Source organism: Pseudochaenichthys georgianus, unplaced genomic scaffold, assembly GCF_902827115.2.
Source record: "Pseudochaenichthys georgianus unplaced genomic scaffold, fPseGeo1.2 scaffold_840_arrow_ctg1, whole genome shotgun sequence".
NCBI lineage: Eukaryota > Metazoa > Chordata > Actinopteri > Perciformes > Channichthyidae > Pseudochaenichthys > Pseudochaenichthys georgianus.
The window spans coordinates 1-24,367 of NW_027263385.1; the positions used below are offsets into that span (position 1 = coordinate 1).

Below are 24,367 nucleotides of genomic sequence, written 5' to 3' on the forward strand. Positions count from 1 at the left end.
AGGACGTTAGGATGTAAGGATGTAAGGATGTTAGGACGTTAGGATGTTAGGACGTAAGGATGTAAGATGTTAGGACGTTAGGATGTAAGGATGTTAGGATGTAAGGATGTTAGGATGTTAGGACGTTAGGACGTAAGGACGTAAGGATGTCAGGATGTAAGGACGTTAGGATGTAAGGACGTTAGGACGTTAGGATGTAAGGACGTTAAGGACGTTAGGACGTTAGGATGTAAGGATGTTAGGACGTTAGGACGTAAGGACGTTAGGACGTAAGGACGTTAGGATGTAAGGACGTTAGGACGTTAGGACGTTAGGATGTAAGGATGTTAGGACGTAAGGACGTAAGGATGTAAGGATGTTAGGACGTTAGGACGTTAGGATGTTAGGACGTTAGGATGTAAGGACGTAAGGACGTTAGGACGTTAGGACGTTAGGACGTAAGGATGTTAGGATGTAAGGACGTTAGGATGTTAGGACGTAAGGATGTTAGGATGTAAGGATGTAGAGACGCATCCTGCCTGCATATCAGACTCTGGGCAGGGTGTGCAGCGAGGTCGTGCCTCACCATCAGCAGGGTGAACATGGTCTGCCCCACGTTGAACCCGTGCCTCCAGTTGTGGTAGGTGATCTTCCTGTAGCCTTTACTCAGGGAGTAGATGAACCTCACCAGCGCCTGCACACACAGATTGAAGCTCATGTTAGTACGGGGACAGGACGCATCGTGCTTCAGCCACACCACACCTTCACTAAAGGCCCTGTCACACTGTCCCGAAATGGACACCCGATGGACCCACGATAAAGGAAACGTACAAATTCGGCTGTGATCGTAGCATCGGGCCATTCGTGAGGGCGCCGAAGCCATCGTATGACCGCCGGTGGAGTTTCTCAGGCTCCGGCAGCGACTTCGTGAGCGGCAACTTCGTAAGGCACTCGTGAGGGCATCGTGTCAAGTCGTGTCATCTTCGTGTTATCACCGAGCATTCGCCCTCACTCTGATCGGGGCGAATGCCCGATGGCACCGAGGATAACACGATGCCCTCACGATGGCCTTACGAAGGGCAACATGGACACACGAATTCAACACGAAAATGAACCTTCTCAAGGTCCTTCGGCAGTTTGTAGGCATGCCAAAGATTTTGCCACCGCTCACGAAGTTGCTGCCGGAGCCTGAGAAACTCCACCGGCGGTCAGACGAAGGCTTCGATGCCCTCACGAACGGCCCGATGCTACGATCACAGCCGAATTTGAACGTTTCCTTTATCGTGGGTCCATCGGGTTGTTTTATTGCACAACAAAATCATGTAAACATATTATGTAAATAACCCAATGTGTGTTCTGTGAAACTAAAAAGGATATAATATTTTATTTTGAAGGAGAGTTGACAGGAAATTGTTGTTGCTATGGAAACAACATTACGGAGAAAACGTAATATCTTCTACATATAAAGACGGAGAAAGTAAAGAACAAAGTCTGAAGATATCAGTGCAGTATCATAGTACTGTAACATAATTGTTTGTGGCACTTTCATTGCAGTTGTTTTTCTTAAATGTAATGTAATGTTGCCTTCGTGTGGCTCGGGGCCATCTTCGTGCGAAATTCACAATTCCATATTCGTGTGTCCATCGGGTGTCCACTTCGGGACAGTGTGACAGGGGCTTAACTGTATCCCGAGAGTACTGAAGATACCGGATAGCAACTATTTTATTAACAGAATTCGTATGAAAACAAAATCGAGCTTGATCTGTATTCCTTGTGTGTCCTCAGGTGGATGGATTGACTTCCAGACACATTGGGTTCTGGTTGTTATCTGCAGTGGCTAGTTCTCTCACGTCGTCACTTTGAGTGTTGTTCAAAAACACTTCATTATTCAAGCTTCCGATCACTTGTTGGAACTTCTGGTCCGACCGTTATTGCTATGACTTGGTGTCGCCAGCTTCATCAACCTTTACTTAGCAAAGAAACAGCGTTAAGCCTTCGATGATTGGCGATTAATAGATGGGTGTAGCTAATCTGATCTGGCTAAATAGGGAGAAAGCAACATAGCTAGGTTGTACAATGTTAATGTTCAGTTAGGCCTGGTAACCAATTCACCAGCAGCATGTATTTAATATCTAGCTTGAAGTGAGTATATCTGCACTCTCCTTCTTGTTCAGAGTTTTAATCTGTATGAGTGTTGTCACTTTGGACAAAAACGTCCGCTAAATGATATGTAATGTAATAACTTCCCCTTGCTTATTAAGTGGGTAGCTTACGTCCTGTTCACATTAAAGTAAGCTTACAAGCTGGCAATGAACAAGTCCTTCCTGCCAACATACAATATACCCCAAAACATAAAGAAACATGGAAGTGATGTCAAACACAGCAATACAACTATACTAGTAAAATGCATATATAGGCCTAAGTACTCGGACTTTAAGAAAAAACAGTGAAAGTAAAATAAATACTGTATACTGTAATGATATATATGTGTGTAACAATTAGTGCTGTCAAAATTATCGCGTTAACGGCGGTAATTAATTTTTGAATTAATTGCGTTAAAATATTTAACGCATGTGCAGAATGGCCCGCCCCATACGTGCCACCAGTGGCAGCGCCAGGGTATGGCTGGGGTAGGCTACACCCATACCAAGAAATGGCTCAGCCCCACCATGAGACATGATGTTAAAGTAAGCAAAATAAAGTCTGCCAACTCGCGCGGAGTAAATTGCACAGACAGCAGTTAGTAAGACTGATTTCAGTAGCCACGGTTTGGAAAACGTTTGTCACGTAGTGATCGTCTTCTCAATAGAACATCTTTGATAACGGCGTGGTGGTGTTGCAGGAAGTCCCGACGGAGAATCCTCTTGCTGTAGTACAGGGCAGAGCCATATAATAGTAATAATATGGCTCTGGTACAGGGGTGCACATAACTGGTACGCAGGTTATGGCGTAATCTGAAATGTGTACCGTCACTTGTGTCACAAAGCGCATTTGCGTACCGACGTACTTGTGAAGCTTTTCCAGAAGGCGGTTAGATCCCCGGACGACGGAGTCGGTCTCCGTGTGCACAGACAGGCTGCTGTTAACGTCGGTCTGTACAACGGAACTGTGCCAAAACTACGCCAACCGGCTGCGGAGGGAGACTCCCCCCTTCACTGGACAACTGCGCTAAAACAGCTGATCACAACGTTCACACTCTGTGGTCACCAAGTACTCCACTAGCCCCCCCTCTGTCGACTTTCCTGAAGTACTCCCCGTTGATAGAAATCAGCACGTAATGAATTAAGACCCCACGGTTTGATGAGTGATAGGTGTGTGGGTTGTCTTTCATTTTGACACGGAGAACAATGTTATAATAAACATAGATACTGTATGTTAAATGGATATATCCGCCTTCTTTCATTTATCTTTCCATTCCCAACAATATACATAAATAAATGGAATATTTTGGACATAGTTCGAATGATGATTAATCTGATTAATTAATTTTTAAGCTGTGATTAATCTGATTAAAAATGTTAATCGTTTGACAGCCCTAGTAACAATACAAGCTGTGAAGGCTCCTTCCCTTATAGCCTTGTTTTGCTCAGTAGTGCTGAAGGCCTCTCCGTGGAGCTTTGCAACACAGAATAGTTGAGTTAGCCTGCGATGCTAACTCATAGCTTTATACAGACTAGCCCCAGGCTAAAAGAACTAAGGGAGCTTTCACACCGGCAACACCCTGGAAGATATGACAGCCGATGAAGAGGCTGAGTCCGAGGCTAAGTCCCCCGAGAGTAAACCGACACTGGGCTGAAAGCTGCTGCTGAATGCGCATCACGTTTATAAGAAATTAAACACGTTGGTAGGGCGATAAGAAGGGCAGTGTGCATCTCATGGCCCTGGGGTAACTGTGAGTGAGAGGGGGCTACATCTTCCCAGGGTCAACTCTTACCCTCGGGCTAAAGATAACAGAGCTCACCTTTAAGAACATGCCGTTTGAAAAACCCATAAATCTACTGTTGTTATGGCTCCAACTATCCGCTTAATGCGATAGGGAATTATTCATCCGGCCCTGTACTCAGTTTAAATTATATTTGAGAGTGTATAGCCTTGTGAGAGACGTGACTCCTGATGTGAAGAGGCAGGCCCTTTCGTTGTGTTGAGGTTTCAGCCACAGCAGATATGACCCGAACCCATCATTCAAATCCGTCATTTTAACTAGTACATATTGACGAATTCAAAATTATCTGAATAGCACCACCATGTGGAATTTTAAATGTTTTAATAATCGCAAGTTGCCCGGACCTAACCATGTTCCAAAATCCCCCCATCTTACGGAAATTCCCCAGACGTGAAGTAAGGGATAATGTGCTGCGACGCGGTCATTATGGGGAAAAGAACACCGACAGGCTGATCAGGAGCCCGACGCCAAGCGGAGGGATCTAGATCGGCATTATCCCGCTTATTACGTGGCCACATTCTCAACAAAGTAACGACATGACTCCCAATATTAATTGAAATGCTTTTATGGATTTAGAAAATGATTTTATTGATTTAAAAAATAGTTGTATGTATTGATTTAAATTGACATGCATCCGCTAAGAAAAGTAGTCCGTTGTTATCGTTTGAACTAACGTAGCAACGGCAGGAACTGCTTCTATAGCGTTTTTGAGGAGCTTTCTGATTACAGATTTGAAAACATCGTTCCTTGCTTTAAAAGTAGCACACTTCATGATGTCAAAGCTTGGAGAGTATCTAGATATCCCTGCCCTGATGCCAAAGTAACTGGCAACTGAATATGTGTCGCCGTTTGATGTCTATGTCTGGACCGCTGCGTAAAAAGGAGGGTTTTCTGCCCGTTACTTCTGCGCTGTTTTTCATGTCCCAGTTCGAAAAGCAAACTGCATGCAGTTTGCTTTTCGGCCCAACTGTTAAATCGACCGGACTTCTTTCTGAAGATGTGAGCGTCCTTAACAACGGTCAATAAGTCCTTGACAGCGGTCTGTCTGTTCGGTATTAACAACGTGTCACGTGTTCTGAATTGACCAATCAGAATCGAGTATTCAACTAAGCCATGTAATAATGGGAAATAGCCAGCTTTCCAAAAATGTTTGGAGAGGCCGGAATGACTAGTGGAAAATCAGACCTTTTGAGTCGGAAAAGCCGGCGTCCCGTGGCCGATCCCTTGCACTTAACCTAACCCAACCCAGATAGGTGACTGCTTTTCCGAAAACAGCCATAAAACCATCTTTTCGTTGGATGATAACGGGACAGATGGGACGCGGAAAGCAGGACGGTCATCTTACTGTATCTCCCTGGAGCGCACCACTCTCTGCGAGGGAAAGAACTTGCAGTATCTTGTCGTAAAATGTTGATTATTCTCCGAATAAAACGTAAATATCGAGGAGATAAACTCAGAGTTAGTTGTAACCTCCGATAAATCCTCAGTGTCAGACATCAGTTCAAAGATCTCCTCCTTGTGTTCCAGCTCCAATTTCAAATGTCTGAAAGGAGCTTCCGACTTCATACATGATAACTCGTTCGTCATGGCAACCCTTGCACAGGTTCATCACAGAGTTTAAAATGAACCTAAAGCGACAAATAAAACATGCCCTCACCTCTCTGGGAATGTGGAACTTGTCCACCACTTTGAGTTCGTAGTACATCTTGATTCCACACTTCACCAGCTCCAGGTCGGTGTGGTGATAATCGTAGAAGTGGAACTCAAACAGCTCCACCTTCTTAGAGTCGGGCAGGACCTCCGACTGCGGACACATAATAGGAATGGAGACATTAATATGAAAGCATGAGAACCTGAAAGGAAGGCCGTTGTCCTGATCTAACGAAGAGTACTGTGGATAACTGATTTAGTTTGAGAGTTTATTTGAGTATACCTGGAAAGAGTTGTTGTGGATTTAATTGTTTGGACTATGATCTGTCTGGAACTGTTAGAGTGGTGCAAGGATGAGTCCTACATCCTGACATTGTAGCACTTCCTGCCCCCTGGTCTGGAGGTCAATGGTTTTCTGAATGTGTTTTTGGATGTTAGCCTGAAATAAGGCCTGTGGTTAGTAACACAAGCTGAAGAGATTTTTATTCCACGACTTAAAATACGTCAGTAAATAAATAGCCCACTGGTGGATTAAAAAAATGGTGGTTGCTAACAAGCGTCTAAATGAGACGACTAAACGCCATCACGGCCAACATTAGCCTCCTTTAGCTTAGCGGTGGTGACGTGAAGTCATGTGACCGTGCTGTAGTTCCTTTATAGCCCAACATTAGCCTCCTTTAGCTTAGCGGTGGTGACGTGAAGTCATGTGGCCGTGCTGTAGTTCCTTTATAGCCCAACATTAGCCTCCTTTAGCTTAGCGGTGGTGACGTGAAGTCATGTGACCGTGCTGTAGTTCCTTTATAGCCCAACATTAGCCTCCTTTAGCTTAGCGGTGGTGACGTGAAGTCATGTGACCGTGCTGTAGTTCCTTTATAGCCCAACATTAGCCACCTTTAGCTTAGCGGTGGTGACGTGAAGTCATGTGACCGTGCTGTAGTTCCTTTATAGCCCAACATTAGCCTCATTTAGCTTAGCGGTGGTGACGTGAAGTCATGTGACCGTGCTGTAGTTCCTTTATAGCCCAACATTAGCCGCCTTTAGCTTAGCGGTGGTGACGTGAAGTCATGTGACCGTGCTGTAGTTCCTTTATAGCCCAACATTAGCCGCCTTTAGCTTAGCGGTGGTGACGTGAAGTCATGTGACCGTGCTGTAGTTCCTTTATAGCCCAACATTAGCCTCCTTTAGCTTAGCGGTGGTGACGTGAAGTCATGTGACCGTGCTGTAGTTCCTTTATAGCCCAACATTAGCCTCCTTTAGCTTAGCGGTGGTGACGTGAAGTCATGTGACCGTGCTGTAGTTCCTTTATAGCCCAACATTAGCCACCTTTAGCTTAGCGGTGGTGACGTGAAGTCATGTGACCGTGCTGTAGTTCCTTTATAGCCCAACATTAGCCTCATTTAGCTTAGCGGAGGTGACGTGAAGTCATGTGACCGTGCTGTAGTTCCTTTATAGCCTTTTTACTTCAATGCATGCTATTTTAATTCATGAACCCTTTGTAGGGTTTGTTGTTTACCAGGGTGTCAGTGTGTGTTGTTGTTTACCAGGGTCTCAGTGTGTGTTGTTGTTTACCAGGATCTCCTGCAGCTCCTCCTCCTGACACTCGTCCGGCTCCTTCGCCCATCTCTCTCTGGTGTTCTGCAGAAACACAGCAACATGACCTTGGATGAAATGGCTTGGCATCAATCAGCTGATCTGAGGTCACAGAAGGTCGCCCTCTCCGTCTCCTCCTCTCCGCTGACGGATCACCCGGTAGGAAACCTGACAGCTTCACTTTATAAATGAAGCTCGTCTCCCGTCGGCATCACATCAACCGACGCGTGGAGCCGACCGTTCTCCTCTGACTGATCACGGGATAAAGCGGTTTTACTTTGAGATCAAAGACCTGGTGGTGTCCGGCAGCAGCTGGTCTACCAGAGGTCGCGCTAACCGAATGTTTTGCGTCTACGACAGATTTCTTTTAACGACGACGGAAACATCTGAAAGCGGTCCATCATTTTGACGGATTAGAACAAACTCGGATCAGCGCCAACGTTCCCCCGCAGCGAGGCTCCGTTGCTATGACGCCCTCCAAAGAGGAAAGGATATTGTTTCCGAACCTAGCATAGCACGGCGCTAACAGCTCATGAGGGTGCCCCCCCCCCCCGTTGACAGTTCACGAGCGCTCTCTTCCCCCCCCCCCCCCCCCGTTGACAGTTCACGAGCGTGCTCTCTCTCCCCCCCCCCCCCGTTGACAGTTCACGAGCGTGCTCTCTCCCCCCCCCCCCCCCGTTGACAGTTCACGAGCGCTCTCTCTCCCCCCCCCCCCCCCGTTGACAGTTCACGAGCGTGCTCTCTCTCCCCCCCCCCCCCCCGTTGACAGTTCACGAGCGCTCTCTCTCCCCCCCCCCCCCGTTGACAGTTCACGAGCGTGCTCTCTCTCCTCCCCCCCCCCCCCCCCCCCGTTGACAGTTCACGAGCGCTCTCCTTCTCCCCCCCCCCCCGTTGACAGTTCACGAGCGTGCTCTCCTCTCCCCCCCCCCCGTTGACAGTTCACGAGCGTGCTCTCTCTCCCCCCCCCCCCCCCCTCCCCCGTTGACAGTTCACGAGCGTGCTCTCTCTCCCCCCCCCCCCCCCCCCCCCGTTGACAGTTCACGAGCGTGCTCTCTCTCCACCCCCCCCCCCCCACCCCCGTTGACAGTTCACGAGCGCGCTCTCTCTCTCTCCCCCCCCCCCACCCCCGTTGACAGTTCACGAGCGCTCTCTCTCTCCCCCCCCCCCCCCCCCTCGTCAGAGTCGTGGGAAGGCCGACGGGTAATACTGGATTTTGACGGAAATGTTACGACCTCTGCGTAACCTCTGGCTGGCACAGAGCAATTCAAAAGGCAGAGGAGAAAGAGTAAAGTTAAATATAAAATCAAAAAGGCAAGTTATTAAAATATATACAAACAAACAAGTAGACCACCAAGAAGTACAATGTGCAGTATTTGTATTGCCTAAAGTATTAAAGGAACCGCTAACATTTAAAAATTGTATATCAAATGTTTGCACATAGAAATTAATTTGAATCACATTTCAACCTAACAACAATTAAAACGATATGTTATGCCCCATTATCAACTTACTGTACCAGAGTATTTGTACAAATGATCAAGTTTAAATACGATGATGTTTGCGTGGATTTGTTTCCTTGTTTCCTCAGTTTGTATTCGAGGCTAAAAAGTACCGAAAAGGCAACGTTTGGGAAGTTCACGTGACGCCGCCGGTGCAGAGGTTTCTTTGCATCAGCCTTTGAGTGCTGGAGTCGCTGCAGCCGGACATTTGGTGGAAGCATTCATTTATTATTCCATTTTATTTCAATCTATTTTTATGTAAATACTGCTATATCTTACTATATCTTTCTTATGTTAGTATAGTTTTCTTAAAATAGTTCTCTATCTGTGTTTTTCTATTTTTGTTTATGTACTTTTATCAAGTCAGAGTCCTCGTACGTGTCAACCTGCCTGGAAATAAACCTGTTTCTGATTCTGATTTATTTATTTTGTATTTATTTACTGGCCAGAGGCCTGTACTACGAAGCCGGATGTTCTCTTAGCGGCTAACTTCAGGGAAAACTCGGGGTTTCCGGTCCTACGAAGCTGGTTCTCTTTTTAGCGGCTATATCTCCATGGTAACTGATGCTGAGCGGCTAGCCTGCCCCGGAGCAGGTTAGGTTGCAGGCTAAGAGCTCAACTCAGTGAAAGCACCGCCTGCTGACCAATCAGAGCTCAGTGTGCGGAGTTTAAAGCGATCAAGTCATATCACAGGAGAAAGGAAATACAGAAAATCTGCCGTCGCAGGAAAGACGGCCGGCAAAAATCACCGACTGTGTGAACGTGAACATGAATAGAATATCACCTCCATCTTCAGAGCAGACTGACTATTATAACATTAGCGTTAAGAAAGCTTACTTAAATATCGGCCACAACATAAGTACCCGGATCAGAGTACATTAAGTACAGTCCGCGGCATATCACTTCATAATGTATCATATCTCTCCTGATCTGAGTCAGCTGAGCCGTATCTGGCCGTGCAGCACTCAGTGTCACAGACTGGATGAGAAGTATTATTTTAAGCGACACATAAGTTGACGAAACACTCGAGACAAATGTAATGAAAGTCAGATCGTGTTTTAGACGGGCAGTGATATCATAAACCTGTTAATGTACGCATTCAAACACGTGTTCTGTCCCAGCTGTGTTCACCTTGCAGCTGCAGCTCTGAGGCTTTGATCCTGATCAAGTGTTTAAGTCATGGATGTTTAAAGTTTAACTTCTTCATATTTGACTCGTATTAAAGTTCACTTTTCATTCAGGAAGTATGACGCTGCGCTGTCAGTGCGCTTCTCCATGTCTGTGATTGGTCGAATGCTCCAGATACCACCCCTCATGTGAACGCGCACCTAGCTAGATAGGACACGGCTGGCTGAGCGATCCACTTGATAACCCGCGTCGTAGGACCGCTTAGCGAGAGCGCGTATGTTTTGGATTAGGCCAACCGGCTAACTCAAACATATCAGGTCAGGTTGAACCGGCTTCGTAGGACAGGCCTCTGGACGTGTTGGATCTCGTCCTTGCGACACTTGACGTGGAACAGCACCATGTCCATGATTTGTTTAAATTATGAACTTTAAATCTGGTCATGTTTATGTTTGTGTGGATTTGTGTCCTTTTGTCAAAAACATCAGTTGGTGTTCTCAGCGAAATGCATCCGTGTGACGTAAAGACGGGAAGTTGAAGTAATGCCATTGAGTGGGTCCGAGGAGAAGATTCGGTGGAAGCATTCATTTGATGTATTTATTTACTCACCAGGACGTGTTGGATCTCGTCCTTGCGGCACTTGACGTGGTACAGCACCATGTCCTGGAAGATGTCCTTCCTGTTCTCCAGCTTGTTCAGTTTGTCGTACGTATCGGTGTTCAGCACCGACCAGCCCAGGAACTGAGTCAGAGACTGGGGACATTACAGGAGAAGTAATCAGATTACATTTCAAAATACGGGGGTAATGTTATTAAAACCCTAAAAATATCGTAGTGTGTCTGTTGTAAAAGGATCAGATGTTTTCTCTGTAAGCTGATAGGATAATACTTTCAGTGTGAATCTACTGCCTCCTCGCTGTTTTCACTTCCTTTGCTTCATCTGTTCTGTTTTCATTCGGCAGGTGAACCGGATGTTCATCACATAGTGTGTGTGAGCGTTCTGCTTTTTTAAACTATGTGTTTCGGGGTTGCTGCGTGAATCTGCTTCGTGAAAGGCAGGTTTTCCTATAAATAACATCCTTTCTGATCCTAAATACCTTGTTTTTTTCTTTCCTAAAATTAAAACCCCGGTTATATTTTAGTGACAAAATAAAAAACCGTTCCTCTGTTTTTCGGGGAACATTTGAAACTGTCGTGTTGTGTGTTTTAATCCTGAGCTGAGAGACTTAAGCAGAAAGCCTCGGGCGCAGAGATAAATAATGCAGACGCTCTGAATGGACCCGGTGTATTTATAAACCAATGACTCACACGCACACTCACGCACACACACACACGCACGCACCTCCATCAGTGTTTCATCCTGCTCATCAAAGGGTTTCCCATCTTTCCGGTTATAGAACGTTGCCACGCCCACTATCTCCTCTTTCTTGTTGACGATGGGCAGAGACAAGACGTTCTTAATGGTCCAGCCCGAATCGTCCAGAGGCTCTTTCTGCACACACACACACACACACACACACACACACACACACACACACACACACACACACACACACACACACACACACACACACACACACACACACAAAAACACGCATACCATGTATACATCACTTCAGGGGACATTACATTGACTTACATGCATTTCCTAGAGACTTATCCTAACCTTAACCATAACCAACACATGCCTAACCCTTAACCAAGTCTTCAACTTAAAATTAATGACTCCCCTCATGGGGACCTCCATTTTGTCCCCATAAGGGAGGTGAGTCCCCACATGTATAGTAATGCTAGGCCACACACACGTGAAGTCATGTGACCGTGCTGTAGTTCCTTTATAGCCCAACATTAGCCACCTTTAGCTTAGCGGTGGTGACGTGAAGTCATGTGACCGTGCTGTAGTTCATTTATAGCCCAACATTAGCCGCCTTTAGCTTAGCGGTGGTGACGTGAAGTCATGTGACCGTGCTGTAGTTCATTTATAGCCCAACATTAGCCGCCTTTAGCTTAGCGGTGGTGACGTGAAGTCATGTGACCGTGCTGTAGTTCATTTATAGCCCAACATTAGCCGCCTTTAGCTTAGCGGTGGTGACGTGAAGTCATGTGACCGTGCTGTAGTTCCTTTATAGCCCAACATTAGCCGCCTTTAGCTTAGCGGTGGTGACGTGAAGTCATGTGACCGTGCTGTAGTTCCTTTATAGCCCAACATTAGCCTCCTTTAGCTTAGCGGTGGTGACGTGAAGTCATGTGACCGTGCTGTAGTTCCTTTATAGCCCAACATTAGCCACCTTTAGCTTAGCGGTGGTGACGTGAAGTCATGTGACCGTGCTGTAGTTCCTTTATAGCCCAACATTAGCCACCTTTAGCTTAGCGGTGGTGATGTGAAGTCATGTGACCGTGCTGTAGTTCCTTTATAGCCCAACATTAGCCGCCTTTAGCTTAGCGGTGGTGATGTGAAGTCATGTGACCGTGCTGTAGTTCCTTTATAGCCCAACATTAGCCACCTTTAGCTTAGCGGTGGTGACGTGAAGTCATGTGACCGTGCTGTAGTTCCTTTATAGCCCAACATTAGCCGCCTTTAGCTTAGCGGTGGGGGTTGATTTACATCAGATGTTTCACGTTTTGTATCATCACCTGTTAGGGATAAACAGTAGGGATGCTTGGACCGATTTGAGCCCAATTCACGCTCATCTGCACGTCAGCAATTAATGTGAAATGCACGGATGTTGCTCCGTGACACGAATAACTCGCTATGATAATAAGTATGTGTCATAAACAGGACATACTAAGTATCTGGTATGGATTAGTGAGATCGACCTGTGAGGCATTTTCTTCAACATTCAGAGTCACTTTGAGACGTATGAACGAGGACGGCTTTCAGAGACTCTGTATAATAAGGATAAATATAATGGTCGCTTTATAGCCCTCAGGAAAGCAATTTACACTAAAGAGAGCAGGGGGAAAGTATCATCTATTTTAAATAGGCAGAATCCCTCCGATTGGTCCCTGGTGCTCTTTTATGAGACACCATTAAACAGCTTAATTACTTTTTTAATACAATATTCATAAATATACTCTGAGATCCGTTTCATTCACATCACTCAACACATAATGCAATGACTGTGATCTGCGATATGCTAATATCAACTAATATTTACATCATAATGTGATTACAGATACTGAGCGGAAACAGCAGGAAGCGCTGTAAAGATGTACGGAGTATATTCCACATTTAAGAGAACATATAATAAGAAGCAAATGAACGTAGACTGGATCTGAAGGATGCTTTGAGGACATTAGGGAACCAATGTAAATGTGTTAGAGTTGATAATGACTACATTTTAATTTATCTGTATATTAATTAAATGTGGAAACAAACTGGTATGTGCTGTAGCCACCTCTGCTAAGGTGGCATTGTTGTATTTTGTGTTGTTATTTCCAGAGAGCATAATTGCTATTCCTTTGCATAGTGTCGCCAGCTTTACGGAGCGTCCACACTACAGCGTCGACAACTCCAATCTGCCCATTCACTTTGAATGGGGTGACGTCACGTTGCCTCGCTTTTTCGCCGAACTGAATTGTGGGTAGCAGAGCGGTCCGTCTCCGGCGTCAGAAGTTGAACAATGTTCAACTTCTGACGCCGGAGACGCCGGAGTAGCCAGCGCCAGCCAATCAAATCCCGTTTCTGAAGATCTGACAGCTGAAGCCGTAGCCAATCAAACCGCGTCTAAGCTGGGAGAGATATCCCACCGTTCATTTCTATATTTAAAAAAAAGTTGGAGGAGAAACTAACTATCGCCGTAGCAACCACCCGGTTTGTATGACCAGACCCTCTTCACCTACCGGGATACAAACCGGAGGAACCAGGCATGGAGGGAGGTGGCAGAGACAGTGGGGAAACTGGTAGGTTTTCACCTGTTTGGGGAGTTTATATATATATATATATATATTTATATATATATTGCTCCCATAAAATCCCCGGGGTTTTTTGCTTTGTATGTCGGGGGCGGGAGATTCATGTGATTGGTTGTTGGTCGCATTGCTTGAATAAAATCCCCAAGCTCCAGACACGCCCAGCTCCAAGCTTTTTTGAAGCTGTCGTGTGGACGCTCCGTTACTCACAAAAGAAAACAGTTTTTAGGCTTTTGAATGCACTGTTATTGAGTTATAACACTATTTAAGGTGAGAAACAAAGCATTTAGATTACCAATATGTGATTAGTTTATCCAAATAACGCATATTTATGAATCTACGTCGATGTTTGGAGCTGTGAGGAGCTGCTGTATGAGAGCAGACGGTTAGCTTAAAGAAAAGCACATCAACATGTTTTTATAATTACTCTCACTGCCTGAACGTAGACACAGGTCAGCACTGCAAGTTTAACCATATCGCGGTTTAAATAATAAATCCAATTCAAACAATGAGAGCCACCAATGTTGCCATATTCAGTAGCTAGCTTGTTAGATAGAGAGAGAGATTATATAGATAGATTGTACATAAAATAGCTCATTGGTTAGATAGATAGTACACCTTAGCTAGCTTGTAAATGAGAAAGCTCATGTTATCTAGATTGTTAATTATGAGAGCCAGCAACTAGCTAGCTTCTTAGATAGGTAGCTAACATAAGCTAGCTAATTGGTTAGATAGATAGTAGATGTTAGCTAGCTTGTAAATGAGAAAGCTCATGTTATCTAGATTGTTAATTATGAGAGCCAGCAACTAGCTAGCTTATTAGATAGGTAGCTAACATAAGCTAGCTAATTGGTTAGATAGATAGTAGACGTTAGCTAGCTTGTAAATGAGAAAGCTAACGTGAGCTAATTCATTGTTAAGTGTACAGCTAATGCTAGTTGTTCGATAGAGAGAGATATTATATACATAGATTTGACATACAGTAAGCTAGGTAATTGGTTAGATAGATAGTAAATGTTAGCTTGCTTGTAAATAAGAAAGCTAACGTGAGCTAACTACATTGTTAAGTTTATAGCTAATGTTAGCTTGTGCAATAGATAGCTAAAGGTCGCTAATGTTCGCTAGCTAATCAGCACACTGACTTTTATGAGTCTCTTATGTTAACTTGTTTTTATATATTTTAACACTGTTTGTCTACCCTTCTTGCGTCGAGAGTTATTATTAGTCATCAACATGAGGTGAATAACAGATAAATGCAGCTCAGCGCAAGTTCAACCAGGAAGACCGTCTTTATTCATTTACTATTCCCATGTAACTACTCTCTCCTCTCAATAAGTGATCGGGGCGTCACTCCCCAGCTTAACCAATCACCTCGCTCTATTCTCACAAGCCTATCATAGCGCTCCGCTAACCCTTTTTAAGTCTGCTCTCCCCCCTCTGACAGCTGTCATTCCAGGTGACTCGACGCAACCCTCCTTCACCCCTTTTCACCTCCCCTCCCTCTGAATCCAGGGTCAAGCTAAGCCCCTCCCCTTCAGACCGACCAACGGGGCCTCATCGCCAAAATCACCATTACATTCATTTGTGTATTCCTGGCAATATGTATTCTTACATCAACACCATCTCTCCGGATTGAAATATTATTACCTAATGGCATCCACTGAGCAGGAGACATATTAAGGATTCGTTTAGAAAGCTGGAGATTAAACATGGCTATTGGATGAAGTTATGTTTTAACTCTCCAGGTAGAAAAGGAACATTTGAACATGTTCTGAAGATCATAACGCAGACTTCACGACACACTGATGCGTTGGTGTTAAGTTACGGTACGTCCACACAGCAGCTTCAGAAGCAACTTCCACCGCTTCCAACGCTTCTCTACCCGTTGACTTTGGATGGGGATGACGTCACTTTGCCTCGCTTTTCCCCGAACTGCATTGTGGGGGAGCGAAGCGAAGATTTCCAGGATGTCCAGGATTTCCAGGACTCAAAAGTTGAGCAATGTTCAACTTTTGAAGCTGAGCTGGAAGCGTCAGCCAATCAAACACGTTTATGCAAATCTGCCAGTAGAAGCACTAGCCAATCAAACCGCGTGTAAGCAGGGAGAACCAGACCGCAGTTCATTTCCTCATATTCCAAACGAGAAGTTACGGTAGCAAATCACCCGGTTCTTTACGACCAGAACTATTACCGGGATACAAACCGGAGGAACCAGCATGGAGGGAGGTGGCAGAGGCAGTGGGGGAAACTGGTAGGTTTTCGCCTGTTTGGGGAGTTTATATATTTATATATATATATATATATATTTATTTATATATATATATATATTGCTCGCATAAAATCCCCGGGGTTTTTTGCTTTGTATGTCGGGGGCGGGAGATTCATGTGATTGGCTGTTGGTCGCATTGCTCGCAAAAAATCCCCAAGCTGTCAGATACGCCCAGCTCCAAGACTTTCAAGATTTTTGAAAAGCTGCTGTGTGGACGTACCGTAACTCCAAACTAGACAAAAGTTAAAGGACGTCTCACCTGGAATTTGAAGAAATCGTCCTGACCTGCGTTCATGATGTTACAAATCTGTAGAGAAAGATATAACAAAGCGGAAGGACATCCGATGAGAGATGTGAACAATAAAATATATAAAAATAACAAGTTAAAGTACGAATGAATGCGCAATACAAATATACAATAAAATTAATGTAAGATATTTAGAAGAACGTAAGAAGTTAAAGTAAGAATATGCACATTATATTACAATATATAAAATGTTTACAGGAAGTCAGGTTTAACCACATCTCTGTGCTATAATGTTATCATAAGGAAAACTGCTCTTGGCCCTTTTTTAGGGACCAACTGTTCATGTTGCAGTACATTCAGGAGCAGTTGTATTCCTGCGCGGCGAATCAATAGAAAAACCCTCGTGTGAAATCCCAAAGCATTTCTGTCCGACTGACGTTTATTTTGCCCTCAGTTTCCAGGAAAAGTGTCTCTGTTGTTTATTGCATGCACTTTGGGCTCCTGGCCTCAGTGTCCTTTAATATAATAGAATTGGGAGGGATGAAACCCTCTTTAATGGTCTCACATGCAGAGCCCCCAGCACACAGTGACATGTGCTCTCTGCTTTTAACCCATCCTAGTACTAGGAGTCTAGTACCAGGAGTCTAGCACCAGGAGTCTGGCACCAGGAGTATAGCACCAGGAGTCTAGCACTAGGAGTCTAGCACCAGGAGTCTGGCACCAGGAGTCTAGCACCAGGAGTCTAGCACCAGGAGTCTAGTACCAGGAGTCTAGCACCAGGAGTCTAGCACCAGGAGTCTAGCACCAGGAGTCTAGCACCAGGAGTCTAGCATCAGGAGTCTAGTACCAGGAGTCTAGCACTAGGAGTCTAGCACCAGGAGTCTAGCACCAGGAGTCTAGCACCAGGAGTCTAGTACCAGGAGTCTAGCACCAGGAGTCTAGCACCAGGAGTCTAGCACCAGGAGTCTAGCATCAGGAGTCTAGTACCAGGAGTCTAGCACTAGGAGTCTAGCACCAGGAGTCTAGCACCAGGAGTCTAGCATCAGGAGTCTAGCACCAGGAGTCTAGTACCAGGAGTCTAGCACCAGGAGTCTAGTACCAGGAGTCTAGCACTAGGAGTCTAGCACCAGGAGTCTAGCATCAGGAGTCTAGTACCAGGAGTCTAGCACTAGGAGTCTAGCACCAGGAGTCTAGCACCAGGAGTCTAGTATTAGGAGTCTAGCACCAGGAGTCTAGTACCAGGAGTCTAGCACCAGGAGTCTAGTACCAGGAGTCTAGCACCAGGAGTCTAGCACCAGGAGTCTAGCATCAGAAGTCTAGCACCAGGAGTCTAGCATCAGAAGTCTAGCACCAGGAGTCTAGCACCAGGAGTCTAGCACCAGGAGTCTAGCATCAGGAGTCTAGTACCAGGAGTCTAGCACTAGGAGTCTAGCACCAGGAGTCTAGCACCAGGAGTCTAGCATCAGGAGTCTAGCACCAGGAGTCTAGTACCAGGAGTCTAGCACTAGGAGTCTAGCACCAGGAGTCTAGCATCAGGAGTCTAGTACCAGGAGTCTAGCACTAGGAGTCTAGCACCAGGAGTCTAGCATCAGGAGTCTAGCACCAGGAGTCTAGTACCAGGAGTCTAGCACCAGGAGTCTAGCACCAGGAGTCTAGTACCAGGAGTCTAGCACCAGGAGTCTAGCACCAGGAGTCTAGCACCAGGAGTCTAGTACCAGGAGTCTAGCACCAGGAGTCTAGCACCAGGAGTCTAGCACCAGGAGTCTAGCATCAGAAGTCTAGCACCAGGAGTCTAGCACCAGGAGTCTAGCACCAGGAGTCTAGCACCACCAGGAGTGGATTTTTGTTCCTCCTATAAGTTTAAAGTGTCTTTAGAGAACTCTTCTTTTTTGCTTTAGCTGCATGATGTCTGCAGAGTAATGACTCCATCGTCGTTGGGCAGCATCGCTTTCTGCCTGCTTCAGGGTCGAGATCTCCATTTCAAAATAGAAGCGTTAGAGATGTACCCTGCAGCACTGCCGCCTGAGAACATGGCTTCCATTAAAACACGCAGCAATGTAACCGTGGAAACTCTTCCTGGCAGATCGTCCCAGATGGACGATGCACATATGCAATCTGCACAACGACTACTTTTACTGAAGTACAAGATCTGAGTACTTCTACTTTTACTCAAGTACAAGATCTGAGTACTTCTACTTTTACTCAAGTACAAGATCTGAGTACTTCTACTTTTACTCAAGTACAAGATCTGAGTACTTCTACTTTTACTCAAGTACAATATTTGAGTACTTCTACTTTTACTCAAGTACAATATCTGAGTACTTCTACTTTTACTCAAGTACAAGATCTGAGTACTTCTACTTCTACTGAAGCACAAGACCTGAGTACTTCAACTTTTACTGAAGTACAAGACCTGAGTACTTCTACTTTTACTCAAGTACAAGATCTGAGTACTTCTACTTTTACTCAAGTACAAGATCTGAGTACTTCTACTTTTACTCAAGTACAAGATCTGAGTACTTCTACTTTTACTCAAGTACAAGATCTGTGTACTTCTACTTTTACTCAAGTACAAGATCTGGGTACTTCTACTTTTACTCAAGTACAATATTTGAGTACTTCTACTTTTACTCAAGTACAAGATCTGAGTACTTCTACTTTTACTCAAGTACAAGATCTGAGTACTTCTACTTTTACTCAAGTACAATATTTGAGTACTTCTACTTTTACTCAAGTACAATATCTGAGTACTTCTACTTTTACTCAAGTACAAGATCTGAGTACTTCTATTTTTACTCAAGTACAAGATCTGAGTACTTCTACTTTTACTCAAGTACAAGATCTGAGTACTTCTACTTTTACTCAAGTACATGATCTGAGTACTTCTACTTTTACTGAAGCACAAGATCTGAGTACTTCTACTTCTACTGAAGCACAAGACCTGAGTACTTCAACTTTTACTGAAGTACAAGACCTGAGTACTTCTATTTTTACTCAAGTACAAGATCTGAGTACTTCTACTTTTACTCAAGTACAAGATCTGAGTACTTCTACTTCTACTGAAGCACAAGACCTGAGTACTTCTACTTCTACTGAAGCACAAGACCTGAGTACTTCTACTGAAGCACAAGACCTGAGTACTTCTACTTTTACTGAAGTACAAGACCTGAGTACTTCTACTTATACTGAAGCACAAGACCTGAGTACTTCTACTTCTACTGAAGCACAAGACCTGAGTACTTCTACTGAAGCACAAGACCTGAGTACTTCTACTTCTACTGAAGCACAAGACCTGAGTACTTCTCCTTCTACTGAAGCACAAGACCTGAGTACTTCTACTTTTACTGAAGTACAAGACCTGAGTACTTCTACTTCTACTGAAGCACAAGCCCTGAGTACTTCTACTGAAGCACAAGACCTGAGTACTTCTCCCACCTCTGGTTAGTCACACAGATAGTAACAGTCATTGAAAACCTTCTCTCGTCTCTATGTGTTGCACGACGTGCTAAAGAGAGGATGCTCATTTCAGAACAGCGTGATCTTAAGCAAGTGAACTGGAGGAAGAGAAACACGCACCAGTCCGGTTTCTGCCACGTATGTCGGTAACCCGCTCACCAGCGCCCAGTGGTCGGCGGCAGGAGTCCTGAGGACCAGCACACGTTAACGGAACATGTTACTGTTATGATAATCACCTCCAAAACACACAACACAACACACACAACACAACACAACACACACAACACAACATTACATTACATTGCATTTAGCTGAGGCTTTTATCCAAAGCGACTTACAATAAGTGCGTTCGACCAACAAGATACAAACTTGAAGAAAACAGAATCATAAAGTACATCAGGTTTCACAGAGCCAAGTATTTCAAGTGCTACTCAACTGGCTTTAGAGAAGCCAGTCCTTTGTTAGTATATAAGTCCTTTGTTAGTATATAAGTGCTCTGTTAGCAGTCCTTTGTTAGTATATAAGTGCTTTGTTAGCAGTCCTTTGTTAGTATATACGTGCTCTGTTAGCAGTCCTTTGTTAGTATATAAGTGCTTTGTTAGCAGCCCTTTGTTAGTATATAAGTGCTTTGTTAGTATATAAGTGCTCTGTTAGCAGTCCTTTGTTAGTATATAAGTGCTCTGTTAGCAGTCCTTTGTTAGTATATAAGTGCTCTGTTAGCAGTCCTTTGTTATTATATAAGTGCTTTGTTAGTATATAAGTCCTTTGTTAGTATATAAGTGCTTTGTTAGTATATAAGTGCTCTGTTAGCAGTCCTTTGTTAGTATATAAGTGCTTTGTTAGCAGTCCTTTGTTAGTATATAAGTGCTTTGTTAGCAGCCCTTTGTTAGTATATAAGTGCTCTGTTAGCAGTCCTTTGTTAGTATATGAGTGCTCTGTTAGCAGTCCTTTGTTAGTATATAAGTGCTTTGTTAGCAGTCCTTTGTTAGTATATAAGTGCTTTGTTAGCAGCCCTTTGTTAGTATATAAGTGCTTTGTTAGCAGCCCTTTGTTAGTATATGAGTGCTCTGTTAGCAGCCCTTTGTTAGTATATAAGTGCTCTGTTAGCAGTCCTTTGTTAGTATATAAGTGCTCTGTTAGCAGTCCTTTGTTAGTATATAAGTGCTTTGTTAGTATATAAGTCCTTTGTTAGTATATAAGTGCTTTGTTAGCAGTCCTTTGTTAGTATATAAGTGCTCTGTTAGCAGTCCTTTGTTAGTATATAAGTGCTCTGTTAGCAGCCCTTTGTTAGTATATAAGTGCTTTGTTAGCAGTCCTTTGTTAGTATATAAGTGCTCTGTTAGCAGTCCTTTGTTAGTATATGAGTGCTTTGTTAGCAGTCCTTTGTTAGTATATAAGTGCTTTGTTAGCAGTCCTTTGTTAGTATATAAGTGCTCTGTTAGCAGCCCTTTGTTAGTATATAAGTGCTTTGTTAGCAGTCCTTTGTTAGTATATAAGTGCTCTGTTAGCAGTCCTTTGTTAGTATATAAGTGCTCTGTTAGCAGTCCTTTGTTAGTATATAAGTGCTTTGTTAGTATATAAGTCCTTTGTTAGTATATAAGTGCTTTGTTAGTATATAAGTCCTTTGTTAGTATATAAGTGCTCTGTTAGCAGTCCTTTGTTAGTATATAAGTGCTCTGTTAGCAGTCCTTTGTTAGTATATAAGTGCTTTGTTAGTATATAAGTCCTTTGTTAGTATATAAGTGCTCTGTTAGCAGTCCTTTGTTAGTATATAAGTGCTTTGTTAGCAGTCCTTTGTTAGTATATAAGTGCTCTGTTAGCAGTCCTTTGTTAGTATATAAGTGCTCTGTTAGCAGTCCTTTGTTAGTATATAAGTGCTTTGTTAGTATATAAGTGCTCTGTTAGCAGTCCTTTGTTAGTATATAAGTGCTTTGTTAGCAGTCCTTTGTTAGTATATAAGTGCTTTGTTAGCAGTCCTTTGTTAGTATATGAGTGCTCTGTTAGCAGCCCTTTGTTAGTATATAAGTGCTCTGTTAGCAGTCCTTTGTTAGTATATAAGTGCTCTGTTAGCAGCCCTTTGTTAGTATATAAGTGCTTTGTTAGCAGTCCTTTGTTAGTATATAAGTGCTCTGTTAGCAGCCCTTTGTTAGTATATAAGTGCTCTGTTAGCAGCCCTTTGTTAGTATATAAGTGCTTTGTTAGCAGTCCTTTGTTAGTATATGAGTGCTCTGTTAGCAGCCCTTTGTTAGTATATAAGTGCTCTGTTAGCAGCCCTTTGTTAGTATATAAGTGCTTTGTTAGCAGCCCTTTGTTAGTATATAAGTGCTCTGTTAGCAGTCCTTTGTTAGTATATAAGTGCTCTGTTAGCAGTCCTTTGTTAGTATATAAGTGCTTTGTTAGCAGTCCTTTGTTAGTATATAAGTGCTTTGTTAGCAGCCCTTTGTTAGTATATAAGTGCTTTGTTAGCAGTCCTTTGTTAGTATATAAGTGCTCTGTTAGCAGCCCTTTGTTAGTATATAAGTGCTTTGTTAGCAGCCCTTTGTTAGTATATAAGTGCTTTGTTAGCAGCCCTTTGTTAGTATATAAGTGCTCTGTTAGCAGCCCTTTGTTAGTATATAAGTGCTTTGTTAGCAGTCCTTTGTTAGTATATAAGTGCTCTGTTAGCAGTCCTTTGTTAGTATATAAGTGCTCTGTTAGCAGTCCTTTGTTAGTATATAAGTGCTTTGTTAGTATATAAGTCATTTGTTAGTATATAAGTGCTTTGTTAGCAGTCCTTTGTTAGTATATAAGTGCTCTGTTAGCAGTCCTTTGTTAGTATATAAGTGCTCTGTTAGCAGCCCTTTGTTAGTATATAAGTGCTTTGTTAGCAGTCCTTTGTTAGTATATAAGTGCTCTGTTAGCAGTCCTTGTTAGTATATGAGTGCTTTGTTAGCAGTCCTTTGTTAGTATATAAGTGCTTTGTTAGCAGTCCTTTGTTAGTATATAAGTGCTCTGTTAGCAGCCCTTTGTTAGTATATAAGTGCTTTGTTAGCAGTCCTTGTGTTAGTATATAAGTGCTCTGTTAGCAGTCCTTTGTTAGTATATAAGTGCTTTGTTAGTATATAAGTCCTTTGTTAGTATATAAGTGCTTTGTTAGTATATAAGTCATTTGTTAGTATATAAGTGCTTTGTTAGTATATAAGTGCTCTGTTAGCAGCCCTTTATTAGTATATAAGTGCTTTGTTAGCAGTCCTTTGTTAGTATATAAGTGCTCTGTTAGCAGCCCTTTATTAGTATATAAGTGCTTTGTTTAGCAGTCCTTTGTTAGTATATAAATGCTCTGTTAGCAGCCCTTTGTTAGTATATAAGTGCTCTGTTAGCAGTCCTTTTGTAGTATAAGTGCTCTGTTAGCAGCCCTTTGTTAGTATATAGTAGTGCTTGTTAGCAGTCCTTTGTTAGTATATAAGTGCTCTGTTAGCAGTCCTTTGTTGTATATAAGTGCTCTGTTAGCAGTCCTTTGTAGTATAAGTGCTTTGTTAGTATATAAGTGCTCTGTTAGCAGTCCTTTGTTAGTATATAAGTGCTTTGTTAGCAGTCCTTTGTTAGTATATAAGTGCTTTGTTAGCAGCTCTTTGTTAGTATATAAGTGCTTTGTTAGCAGTCCTTTGTTAGTATATAAGTGCTTTGTTAGCAGTCCTTTGTTAGTATATGAGTGCTCTGTTAGCAGCCCTTTGTTAGTATATAAGTGCTCTGTTAGCAGTCCTTTGTTAGTATATGATTGCTCTTAGCAGTCCTTTGTTAGTATATAAGTGCTTTGTTAGCAGTCCTTTGTTAGTATATAAGTGCTTTGTTAGCAGCCCTTTGTTAGTATATAAGTGCTTTGTTAGCAGCCCTTTGTTAGTATATGAGTGCTCTGTTAGCAGTCCTTTGTTAGTATATAAGTGCTTGTTAGCAGTCCTTTGTTAGTATATAAGTGCTTTGTTAGAGCCCTTTGTTAGTATATAAGTGCTTTGTTAGCAGCCCTTTGTTAGTATATGAGTGCTCTGTTAGCAGCCCTTTGTTTAGTATTAAGTGCTCTGTTAGCAGTCCTTTTTGTATATAAGTGCTCTGTTAGCAGTCCTTTGTAGTATATAAGTGCTTTGTTTATATAAGTCCTTTGTTAGTATATAAGTGCTTTGTTAGCAGTCCTTTGTTTATATAAGTGCTCTTTAGCAGTCCTTTGTTAGTATAAGTGCTCTGTTAGCAGCCCTTTGTGTATAAGTGCTTTGTTAGCAGTCCTTTGTTAGTATATAAGTGCTCTGTTAGCAGTCCTTTGTTAGTATATGAGTGCTTTGTTAGCAGTCCTTTGTTAGTATATAAGTGCTTTGTTAGTATATAAGTGCTCTGTTAGCAGCCCTTTGTTAGTATATAAGTGCTTTGTTAGCAGTCCTTTGTTAGTATATAAGTGCTCTGTTAGTAGTCCTTTGTTAGTATATAAGTGCTCTGTTAGCAGTCCTTTGTTAGTATATAAGTGCTTTGTTAGTATATAAGTCCTTTGTTAGTATATAAGTGCTTTGTTAGTATATAAGTCCTTTGTTAGTATATAAGTGCTCTGTTAGCAGTCCTTTGTTAGTATATAAGTGCTCTGTTAGCAGTCCTTTGTTAGTATATAAGTGCTTTGTTAGTATATAAGTCCTTTGTTAGTATATAAGTGCTCTGTTAGCAGTCCTTTGTTAGTAT

General features: G+C 43.1%; 1 protein-coding gene across 1 annotated transcript in view; it reads right to left on the reverse strand.

Moving 5' to 3' along the window:
- Positions 1-565: 565 nt before the first annotated feature.
- Positions 566-24,367, reverse strand: part of LOC117444572 (rod cGMP-specific 3',5'-cyclic phosphodiesterase subunit alpha-like) — a gene marked incomplete at its 3' end in the record, with an annotated part of 43,858 nt that continues 20,056 nt past the window's right edge. The window contains exons 8-14 of the mRNA XM_034080043.1: positions 19,790-19,856; positions 16,226-16,273; positions 11,128-11,277; positions 10,396-10,539; positions 7,142-7,207; positions 5,580-5,726; positions 566-673 (exon numbers count right to left, since the gene is read on the reverse strand). Of these exons, the coding sequence (XP_033935934.1) occupies positions 566-673; positions 5,580-5,726; positions 7,142-7,207; positions 10,396-10,539; positions 11,128-11,277; positions 16,226-16,273; positions 19,790-19,856 (730 nt within the window). The remainder of the gene's footprint in view (positions 674-5,579; positions 5,727-7,141; positions 7,208-10,395; positions 10,540-11,127; positions 11,278-16,225; positions 16,274-19,789; positions 19,857-24,367) is intronic.